At 41.3% G+C, this 12,609-nt stretch overlaps 1 protein-coding gene across 1 annotated transcript; it reads left to right on the forward strand.

Moving 5' to 3' along the window:
* The first annotated feature begins 1,965 nt into the window (after positions 1-1,965).
* On the forward strand, positions 1,966-11,741 carry AK6 (adenylate kinase 6). Its single transcript, XM_072139095.1, has 5 exons — positions 1,966-2,140; positions 5,486-5,578; positions 6,950-7,008; positions 9,571-9,716; positions 11,067-11,741. The coding sequence occupies exons 1-5, from the start codon at positions 2,113-2,115 to the stop codon at positions 11,254-11,256; spliced, it is 516 nt and encodes a 171-aa protein (XP_071995196.1). The 5' UTR covers positions 1,966-2,112; the 3' UTR covers positions 11,257-11,741.
* Positions 11,742-12,609: the final 868 nt, after the last annotated feature.

Genomic DNA, 12,609 nt, shown 5'->3' on the forward strand with positions numbered 1-12,609 from the left:
AACATGTTAGGTGTAACTACGTCCCAAAATGCCCGATCTATCAAAATATAAAAACGGTTATTGCCGGCTATGAACCACATAACGGAAAATAGCGCTAAAATGTCCGAAAAACGACTTTTACACCATTATACAAAACATATAAAAAATGCACTTAAAAACGTTAGCAATGAAAATGTCAGCTCATCTCGCTAAAAATGACACCACACACAGCTCCGTACACCAAAGTACACATTCCATACACATTGGGGCAAATTTACTTACCTGGTCCTGTCGTGATCCCTTTGATGCGGACGGTCCGAGGAGGATGAAGTCCGGCGCAATTCATGAAGATCATGCGCCCGAGTTCCTGCATCCGTTGCTTCCCCGGCGAGTTCCGCCGGTGTTCACCTTCTTCTTCCCAGTGCTTGTAAGGGTGTGCCTTGCGTCACAATTCTAAATGTTAAATCTTGCGCGTTTTCCAAATCTGTCAGGTAGTCCAATGGCCCGCCCCCGAGTTCTGTTGCGTGCAAGCCAGCGCTGATGCGTCAAAATCCGATTGCGTGCGCCAAACTCCCCTGTTAAATGCAGCGCAAAACGGAAATCGTCGGGAAACCCTGTGAACATGCCCAAAATGGACCTGTAGTAAATTTTGTGAAAATGTTTTAAAACACAATAAAACCTGTATAAATTTGGTATCACCGTAATCATACCGAACCAAAGAATAAAGTAGACGTATCATTTGAAGCGCACAGTGAAAGTCGTAAAAACTGAGCCCTAAGAAAAGTGAAGCAAATCCGTGGAATTTTTTTCCAGCTTCCCAGGACATGGCATGCAAAAATAAAGATCGTCACTGAGAAGTTAAATTTGCTACACAGGAAATAAGCCCTCACACAGCTCTGTACACGGAAAAATGAAAAAGTTATATATTTTTGAAGGTAAGGAGCGAAAAATGAACAAAATAAAGGCTGTGTCCTTAAGGGGTTAAAAACACAGGCCCTGCTCCCATGTCAGGCTGCATAGTCATGGACATTGCTATTCTATTTCTTCTTTTGAGGGTGCGTTCATGTGTCACATTTGGATGCACTTTTACAGATTACCATGTGTTTCACTGCTTTGAATGCATTTTTATTCATTGCTGAAGTGTAAGCAGCTATGTACAAAATGTTTACACAGCTGCTGACACTTCCAGCCATGATGAGAGCACTTTCAAACTATCCAAATCAAAACATGTAAAAAGACGCACATCCGTGGTTCTGTCTGGTATTGTAGTTCGGCTCCAGTGCAATAGAACTGAGCTAAAATACCAGACAAAATCATGGACGGGGAGGGGGGGGGGCATTGTTTCTGGTTTTTTCTAATCCTGGACAATCCCTTTAAATTCATTTTGACTTCCCAACTCAAAAAGAATGACCATAAATGGAAATGACTTTTCAAAATATTAGGATGTGACAACAGGGGGACTAGCGGTGACTGTGGGTATCATAGGACAATTAAAGATAAATATTTATTCTACTTTGTTATAGAATTTCTTTCTCTACTGCATTTTGTAAACTTCATAGAATCCCTTTAAGGTGAAAAATAAATGGTCGAAAGCAGGAACTGTCTCCCCCAAAAGAGGAGATGTGCAGCTGCAGTACATGGAGCAGCAGATGTTTATGAAGAGACAGTGTCACATCCTGCCGGCACAGCGCCGCCCTGCTGGTAATACACAGTATAAGTACATCCCCTGGTGTCTCAACGCCTTAGTAAAACGCAACAACGCTGCCTCCTCCGTACAGTTACTCCTCACTCCGCGGGCGCAGCAATTCTACGTCACCGACGCACAATGACGCACCCGGTAAAGTTGAAAGATGCCGCTGACGGCTTAGTGTTCTGAGGCCCCCGCCGCCATCTTTGTTGTGGGCACCGGTTTCATTATCCGGTTGAATTCTAAAACATAAAACACATTGTAAATACCGATGCTATCATTTTATTTGTCTCTGCTGTATGGCAGCCTAGTGATAATGTGGAGACGGGAGCCGCGGTCTGGCAGATGACGTCACGTTCCCCGCCTCCCGGGTGTGCGCGTGTATGCTGTGTGCGGGAGACAGCGTGTGCCAGTGCTGCTGCACGTGATAGGACCAGAGCGCCACCATGAAGCGGCCCAATATACTGCTGACCGGTGAGTGCGGCCCCATAACCGACTAAAATAGTATATAACCATATACTGCCCGCCATACCCTACTACTAGGAGAGTATACACCCGTATACTGCCCCATAACCTACTACTAGGAGAGTATACAACCATATACTGCCCCATAACCTACTACTAGGAGAGTATATACCCATATACTGCCCCATAACCTACTACTAGGAGAGTATATACCCATATACTGCCCCATAACCTACTACTGGGAGAGTATATACCCATATACTGCCCCATAACCTACTACTGGGAGAGTATATACCCATATACTGCCCCATAACCTACTACTGGGAGAGTATATACCCATATACTGCCCCATAACCTACTACTGGGAGAGTATATACCCATATACTGCCCCATAACCTACTACTAGGAGAGTATATACCCATATACTGCCCCATAACCTACTACTAGGAGAGTATATACCCATATACTGCCCCATAACCTACTACTAGGAGAGTATATACCCATATACTGCCCCATAACCTACTACTAGGAGAGTATATACCCATATACTGCCCCATAACCTACTACTAGGAGAGTATATACCCATATACTGCCCCATAACATACTACTAGGAGAGTAAATACCCATATACTGCCCCATAACCTACTACTAGGAGAGTATATACCCATATACTGCCCCATAACCTACTACTAGGAGAGTATATACCCATATACTGCCCCATAACCTACTACTAGGAGAGTATATACCCATATACTGCCCCATAACCTACTACTAGGAGAGTATATACCCATATACTGCCCCATAACCTACTACTAGGAGAGTAAATACCCATATACTGCCCCATAACCTACTACTAGGAGAGTATATACCCATATACTGCCCCATAACCTACTACTAGGAGAGTATATACCCATATACTGCCCCATAACCTACTACTAGGAGAGTATATACCCATATACTGCCCCATAACCTACTACTAGGAGAGTATATACCCATATACTGCCCCATAACCTACTACTAGGAGAGTATATACCCATATACTGCCCCATAACCTACTACTAGGAGAGTATATACCCATATACTGCCCCATAACCTACTACTAGGAGAGTATATACCCATATACTGCCCCATAACCTACTACTAGGAGAGTATATACCCATATACTGCCCCATAACCTACTACTAGGAGAGTATATACCCATATACTGCCCCATAACCTACTACTAGGAGAGTATATACCCATATACTGCCCCATAACCTACTACTAGGAGAGTATATACCCATATACTGCCCCATAACCTACTACTAGGAGAGTATATACCCATATACTGCCCCATAACCTACTACTAGGAGAGTATATACCCATATACTGCCCCATAACCTACTACTAGGAGAGTATATACCCATATACTGCCCCATAACCTACTACTAGGAGAGTATATACCCATATACTGCCCCATAACCTACTACTAGGAGAGTATATACCCATATACTGCCCCATAACCTACTACTAGGAGAGTATATACCCATATACTGCCCCATAACCTACTACTAGGAGAGTATATACCCATATACTGCCCCATAACCTACTACTAGGAGAGTATATACCCATATACTGCCCCATAACCTACTACTAGGAGAGTATATACCCATATACTGCCCCATAACCTACTACTAGGAGAGTATATACCCATATACTGCCCCATAACCTACTACTAGGAGAGTATATACCCATATACTGCCCCATAACCTACTACTAGGAGAGTATATACCCATATACTGCCCCATAACCTACTACTAGGAGAGTATATACCCATATACTGCCCCATAACCTACTACTAGGAGAGTATATACCCATATACTGCCCCATAACCTACTACTAGGAGAGTATATACCCATATACTGCCCCATAACCTACTACTAGGAGAGTATATACCCATATACTGCCCCATAACCTACTACTAGGAGAGTATATACCCATATACTGCCCCATAACCTACTACTAGGAGAGTATATACCCATATACTGCCCCATAACCTACTACTAGGAGAGTATATACCCATATACTGCCCCATAACCTACTACTAGGAGAGTATATACCCATATACTGCCCCATAGCCTACTACTAGGAGAGTATATACCCATATACTGCCCCATAGCCTACTACTAGGAGAGTATATACCCATATACTGCCCCATAACCTACTACTAGGAGAGTATATACCCATATACTGCCCCATAACCTACTACTAGGAGAGTATATACCCATATACTGCCCCATAACCTACTACTAGGAGAGTATATACCCATATACTGCCCCATAACCTACTACTAGGAGAGTATATACCCATATACTGCCCCATAACCTACTACTAGGAGAGTATATACCCATATACTGCCCCATAACCTACTACTAGGAGAGTATATACCCATATACTGCCCCATAACCTACTACTAGGAGAGTATATACCCATATACTGCCCCATAACCTACTACTAGGAGAGTATATAGCCATATACTTCCCCTTAAGCTATCCGTATACTACCCCCAACCCTACTACTAGGAGAGTATAAACCCATAATTTACTACTAGGGGAGTGTATACATGTATACTGCCTAATATCCAGGGCTGTGGAGTCGTGATAAAATGGACCGACTCCCAAACAGATAATTAATTATAAAAATTAGGACATTGCTTTTAAATGACTGTCTTATTTCTGATCTAATGTGAAAAACATTTCCTAGTCCAATGGCCATATTGTCATTCTGCTAAACTTTAAGGGCCGCATTAGTAACCAACACCGTAAATGTACCAATAAACACAGCACAGCAATAAATACCAGCCCAGAAAATGGCGCAGACAATAATGGTGCAGACCCCAGAGCAGATAATAATAGTACTGGAGACCTCCAAAGCAGACTGAAAAATACAAAAGACTAATAGATGCGGAGAGTAGGGTGTACAATACCTATAAATTGCCTTATATGTTACTGCTCTTAGGAGAGGATATACATGTATACTGGCCAATGTTCTACGGCCATTATGAAGTATATACCTCATGTACTGTGCTCTGTATCCTTCTGATATCAGGGGGGGTGAGTATTTTCAGGGAACGCTCATGCTGGCTCTATTAAAAATGAGCTGGAGGAAAACCAATGAGTGCAAAGATCGTCTACCAGTAAAATGATTGAAACCTGAAAGAACTAATTATAAGTCAATGGGAAACTTCAGGACAACGGATCTCTGACCTTCTATAACATACAGAAGCCAAAATGTTAGTGTCAACACACTCACACAGATTATGACGACCTGTTTTCTGAAGGTGAAGAAACCTTACTAATTGTTATCACTTTTCAGGAACACCAGGTGTAGGCAAGACCACCCTGGGCAAGGAACTGGCAGAGAGAACTGGACTGGAATATGTCAATGTTGGAGAATTGGCAAAGACCGGTAAGACATGGGGAAAAATGAAACATCCTAAAATTTGCCTGATCTTCTACACATGAATGGGACGCTACTACTAGGTGTATTACGTGCAGTATAAACAATGCAGAGGATGATGTGACAGCTATAGTTGCTATAGTCAGTCTTGGTTGAGTTTAGCATCCTAGTCCAGGAATGGTGTTGGATAGAAAGTCACTGGTAATGGTAAATACCTTATATACTTGAGTATTAGCTGAGTTTTTAAGCACAAACAAGTGTGCTTAAAAACCCTAACTTGGCTTATACTGGAGTCTAGAAAATACAAAACAAAAAGTGTACTCGCCTTCTGACGACCCCAAAGCAGGTCCTCTTCCATACATCGGGGCTCCAGCGCACACATAGGTGCGACGGACCGGGACACGGAGCCGATGCCGGAGCGGCGATGTATGGAAGAGGACCTGCTTTGGGGACGTCGGAAGGCGAGCACACTTGTTCTGTTTTTTTTTTGTATTTTCTAGACTCCAGTATAAGTCAAGTTAGGATTTTTTTTGTGCTGAAAAACTCAGCTAATACTCTAGTATATATGGTACTTATCATTACCAGTGACTTTCTATCCAACACCCACTACCATTCCTGGACTAGGATGCTAAACTCAACCAAGACTGATGAATAGAAGAGGACCTGTCGGGGGGGGGGGGGGGACGGACGGACGGACGGACGGACATTAGCCCCCTGGCTAAATACTACAGGGGGCTAGCTGGCTATATACTAGGGGGGGGCTGTGACCACTGCATTTCTTATCCTTGGCTTATACTTGAGTCAATACGTTTTTCCAGTTTTTGGTGGTAAAATTAGGGGTCTTGGCTTATACTCGGGTCAGCTTATACTTGAGTATATACGGTGAGTGGGTACTCCACCCAAAAACAAGAAATGTTGTTTGAGGAGAAAGTGATGAAATACTAGTAAATTCCAGGCTCCTGTTGTCTGTGGGTAATTATTTTTAGGTTTGGTTCTATCCTATAATTATACTGAAAAAAATAATCAGTGAACACGGTGCTAGATTGCAATAAAGATCTGGTATTTTATTAAATATCATTTAGTTTTCGTATTAATTTTTTAAGATTTCCATTGCTTATGTGGCCCTTAGTAGAAACATTCTATGTTCTGTGTCAGACAGGATCTCCTCAGTACTACAGTAGATGTCACTTATTTGCATTTCTTCTTCAGATTTCTGTGTATGGTATTATCAGAAATCCCATACACTACAGGGCTACTGTATTACAATGCAGACTTACCAGTCAAATAAGGTATAAAATAGATCCTGATGCAACTGGTTGATATAAAAATAAAAAAAAAACAATCAAAGCAGGAAAATAGTGTTTTTTTTGTCTTTTCTAGGTAACCTGTTTGAAGGTTTCGATGAGGAATACGAGTGTCCTATTCTTGATGAAGACCGAGTAAGTGCCACGTTCTTGCTTTGTTTTGTGCTTCACCATTTTGGCTGGGTGGAGATGGAAGGGATGAGGGGCTCGGATTGGTCAAGGTGTGTGGTAAGTCACGGTGTGCTCACTCCAATGTGACTGAAAATTGGTGGCCGCCATTTATGTTCTTCTGCATGAGGCCTCAGTCGTGTTCCCTGAAAACCTATTCAGGACACGTTCGGATGTATTTGTGTCAGTTTTGGCTTCTCAGTGACATGTGTGCGGAAAACTCATTTAGAAAAGATCCCATAGTTTTAATGTGGACGTCAGTTTTTGGAGAGAAACTTTAACCCCTTGAGGACCAGGCCATTTTCATTTTTTGTTTTTATTTTTCACTTCCCGCCGTTAAAAATCGATAACTTTTTTTTAAAAATTCTCTTTACAGAGCAGCGTGTTTTCTGTGTAACAAATTGTACTTCCTAGTGACATCCTTTCATATGCCATGTCGGTTATTGGTAACCTGGCAAAAAATTCCAAATGTGATTAAAAATTGTAGAAAACTAACACATTTGTGCAATTTCCTTGTAGACACAGTTCTTCCGTTTTTCCTTGGGCCGATAAGATCATCGGGATGCCACATTTATATAGATTTTAAATATATATTTTTTAAAATTACCTTTCTGCCGTAATGACGTTTATTCATACTTCGGCATACAGACCTTTATATGTCATTTTTGGCAGGACGTGATGACGTTTATATTGCTACTATTTTGAGGACTGTACTACTTTTTGATCACTTTTTATAACATTTTTTGTGTGTGAAAAAGGTGAGTCTGGAACGTTTGGGTGCTATTTTTTGTTACAAGGTTCTATGTTTATAGGTCAGACCTTTTGGGGTGCGGCGATACCTAACATGCTAATAATTTTATTTGTTTAGTTTATATCAGTTCTAGGCAATGGGGCGTGATTTGAAATTTAACTACTTTTTAAACACCCCCTTTCCTAGAGGGACTTTAACCCTTGGGGGCTGATCATTCCTACCATACACATACCGTACAGTGTTGCAGAACTGGATAGGGATCTATAATGGTGTGCTTTCTGCAAACTGTTATAGATCCTTCCCAATGACATGTCACATACAGACTCCAGGCTGCCATAAATATACTTGGGATAACAAAATAACACATTCTCTAATTCATTGTTATTAACAAAAATACAGCATTTCACAGATATAATTCCAACCTGACTCTATCAGTCCTGGTGTACACAATTTTGGTTGTCCCCGGATCCGACCGTAAATCTTCTGAATTTGGTCTATTAGCTCTCGCTTATGTTGCATTGCAGGGGAGTGGGTATCAGGTAGACAGCACTACGGACTCGGGCAGTTCCTGGTTCAGTCACGCTTCTAGCAGCATGGAGACGATGCAGAACTGCTCTAAAAACAAGATAAGCTCTGGATCCCAGGGGAGGGGTAACATAGCAGTGCTGACTGTGTTTTATTGATTAGGTGAGGCAGCAGAACTGAGTGGGGTCTAAAATGATCTTTATTGTGTGAATATCACTAGGGGATTAAAATTTGAACTTTCTTTTATGGGCAAACTCATTTAATCCAAAAATATCTCTATGGATGCTGGATAGAAACATCTGTGGCAATAGTAAGCAGATGTATAAGAACACAACCTTATTTGGGGACATATTTGAATGTTATTGAACTGATGAATATAGAAGAGGGGATCGGACAAAATAAAACTGCCGTTGGCATTATATGAAATTTGTAGACGTCTTCACATTATGGTGTTTACAAAACTATTGGGGCAGAAGAGGAGATTTTTGTGTTTCTGTGCATTACGTCTGCTCTAATGGATATATATTTGCTTTGAGCCCCCTGACACAAATTTGAAAGGGGGGAGGTGTCATTTGGAGTGAACAGTGAAAGCCATAAAAACGGCCAACAAGTAAATGGTGCAATTTTTTTTTACGCTTTTCCAGCTTTCCCGGTACAGGGCACAGAACATTAAAAACTGCCATCAGGTAGTACAACTTGTTACGTAGAAAACAAGCCCTCATCCATGGAAAAATAAAATTTAAAATGTGGAATTTTGAAGGTGGGGAGTGAAAAATGTAAATACAAAAAAGCGAAAGGGTGGACATTTGTCCACTTTAAACCGGTCACAGTACCTTGCAGGGCAGCTCCCATCACTGGCAGGATATAAGTGGGGTCCTAAATGTACCCCACTAATATGCGGCCAAATTGCCAGCACGAGTGCAGCTGAGCAGTGGGTTCCCAGCTTTAACGCTTTACTGCACTTGTGCTGCCATGTAAGAAGAAAGGCAGACTACAGCTGTGCAGGGCAAGGGCATAGAGAGTGTGACTCTTACAATAAGCTCTCTGACCCCCTGATTTCATGCTGCCACTCTTCAGGCAGATAAGTACTTTTTTTTCCAGATATACAGCCAGAATTGGTACAGTATAAAAACTAGAAACCCACAAGCTGCCGTGCAAGTTACCATGAACAGTTCCTATTATGCTGAATTGTGGGATTTATCTAAAAATACTTGTAATGTAATATTTTCATTTTTATATTTTGTTCCCTGCAGGTGGTTGATGAGCTGGAGGACAGGATAAGTGAAGGAGGGCTCATTATAGATTATCACGGCTGTGACTTTTTCCCAGAAAGATGGTTCCATATAGTGTTTGTTTTGAGAACAGAAAACGGCTTTCTATACAACAGACTAGAGAACAGGTAAATGCCAAACAAATGTGTCCATAAATCTGTTACATAAGGAGCATTCTCATCTAAAATATCTATGGCGGATCCTAGCCTATGGGAAGAGAAGGGGTTTCTCTTGTTTCTTGATTCCCTGTTGTACTGATGGGTGTTGCAATCAGTCTGGATCTGTCAGGTTCTGTTGATGTTATGTGACTGATCCGACAGTGGGGGAGATTTATTAATTTGTTGTACATTCGACCGTCCACATTAGTCGTCTTAGCTGGTATCTGCTGAATAAGATGCAGTTCATATTCCCCTTGCATGGAATTGTTATATTTTGTGGTCCCAAAAGAGTGATTGTAAGTACCGTATGTTCGGTAGGTGTAGAGAACCAGGAATGGGCTGGTTTTTCTTCATTGAATTCCACAACACCATCAATATAACAATTTCTTTGTCCACCACACTGTGTGTATAAGATTTGGATAAATTCCATACATTAAAATTCTACGATGTTACACTGCAGATTTTCTGTATGGGAAATCTGTGCATAATACGCAATGTGTGTGGGCGCCCTTGGGGTAGACACAGCATTTTTTTTTTTTTTACCCAGAATAATCAGGTCAAATTCTACTGTTAGGTTGTTTAGATTGTGAGCCCCATGGGGACAGGGACCAATTTGACATGCCTGTGCAGCGCTGCGTAATCTGTGTGCGCTATATAAATAAAGAATTATTATTATTATTATTATTATTACAGTTAGGCTTTCCATAGCAAACTTTGCCAGAACCAAGTGGAAAATCGGTGGCAAAATCTGTTGTGTGGATGAGACCTTAAAGGGAACTGGTCAGCAGAAATTGACCTAATAAGCTGCTACCAGTATGTTGTCAACCTTCCAGATCGTGTTTCTTTCATGACCCAGTGTAATGGCATCAGCCAGAAAATCAACTTTGAAGTGAGATGTAAACTGGTTGTACAAAAGTCAAGGAGGCGGAGATTTCAACACTGAAGAAGTCAAGCTCTCAGAAACCCCCCCTGTAATTGATGGTCCTGCATCCAAAGACCTCACTAACCAGATCTCCTGAAGTCCATTGTATGATGTCAATCACAGAGAAGTAGGCTTTCAGAGCTCCCAACCTCGACCTTTGTGTTAAACTCTCCTCCTCCTTGACTTTATACAACCAATTTACATCCCACTTCAAAGTTGATTTTCTGGGCGATGCAACCACCATGGGCCATGAAAGAAAGAAAAACTAAAAGATATTGAGCTGTTTGACAATATACTGGTAGTGGTTTATTAGGCCAATTACTGATGACAGGTTCCCTTTAATGTATAATTTCTATGAATTTGGTGTTTAAAAATGATTTTTTTTAATTTTTTTTTAGAGGATATAAGCAGAAAAAGATTCAAGAAAACGTCCAATGTGAGATTTTCCAGACCATATTTGAAGAGGCTATGGAGTCATATCGACAGGACATGGTTCACCAGCTGCCAAGTAACACCCCCACAGACCTGGAGCAAAACCTGGAACAGATTACCCAGTGGATTGAGCAGTGGATAAAAGACAATAACTGAATAGGGATGATGGACGGCTTTTTCTTTTGCGGCTGAAGACACATAGATAGAAATTGTAGTGGGTTAGCTGCTATCACGGTGTCTGTAATCCCACAGGCCCTGGCATACGCTGCAACCAAAACCTGCAATGCTGAGAGCTTGGCACAACAGGTTTCAGTCCTTGCCGATTATTGCTGAGGTTTTACTGCAGCTTCCATCTTTGCCGTACAAGGATTAAAAGCTGCAGAAGACCAAGTGTGGTGAGATTTTCACTGCTAAAAAATTTCTATTGAAATATGATTTTTCCATAAGATTAGAAGTGAATTTCAGCATATGGCAAGCAATTGGACCTAATGTATTTACTGTAAATTTCTCTAAATATTACAGAAATCCAGAGGTTAGGTTTTGGTGGAGTAGACTCAACTCTTCCGACATGTATAGTATTTCTCTGATTCTGTTCTCTTTTCTACACTCTGAGGCATAAAGAAATATTTAATCTTTGACAATTCAATTTTATTACTAAAATTTCCTAAGGATAAATTATATATGATCCTGTCGTAAGAGGCAAGCATTTAAAGGGAACCTGAAGTAAGGTTTTAGGTCTAGAAAAAATGTCAGCAACCATTTAACTTAGACAGCTCCTGGATCACATTTATGATCTACGCCCAAAATCATCCCCATTAGATTTTTAACATGAAAGACGTGGTATAACTGTTAGGTGCCGTCTGCAGGCTTGCCCCACAAATAGCTCTTGAGATGTAAAACAACTTTGCCTATTATCTTTGTTGCCTATATCCAGTAGTTTCTTTGCTATCCCCCTCAGGTTACCTCATTGCTGCATTAGCTGATTCCTCTGCCTGTACGGATAAGCCCTGGAGTCTGTAGTTTATCTGTCATGTAAGAGTGTATGTGGCAGAGCTGGATGTGTCCAAGACAGTGAATGCAGATGTCTCCTCCACAGAATAGTGAGGTACAAGATCTCCCCTGTCCCTCCATCCCAGTCTGCGATTCTACAGAGCTTTTTCTGTCTGTCTCTGCTCTTCTCGCTGCTCACTTCGCCCACCTTCTCATTGGCATTATCCGCTCTGCCAGATAAGCTATTAACCCTTACTGCTCACACAGCACAGGCTATATACTGCATGTAATTTTACATGTTCCCTGCTCCTCCATGTGATGGAGGCTGCCATGCTGTCACCATATAAATCCTGTATGTGCAGTGTAAAGTGGAATTACTTGTGGGAAACTAAATAGATTTAAAGGGGTTGTTCCCTTTCGGCAAATAATTGATATTGTTTAAGGAAAAGTAATCTAATTTGCCAATATACTTTCTGTATCAGTTCCTCACAGGTTTCTAGATCTTCTTGATGTCCTTCT

The sequence above is a fragment of the Engystomops pustulosus genome, chromosome 1, assembly GCF_040894005.1.
Source record: "Engystomops pustulosus chromosome 1, aEngPut4.maternal, whole genome shotgun sequence".
Lineage (NCBI taxonomy): Eukaryota > Metazoa > Chordata > Amphibia > Anura > Leptodactylidae > Engystomops > Engystomops pustulosus.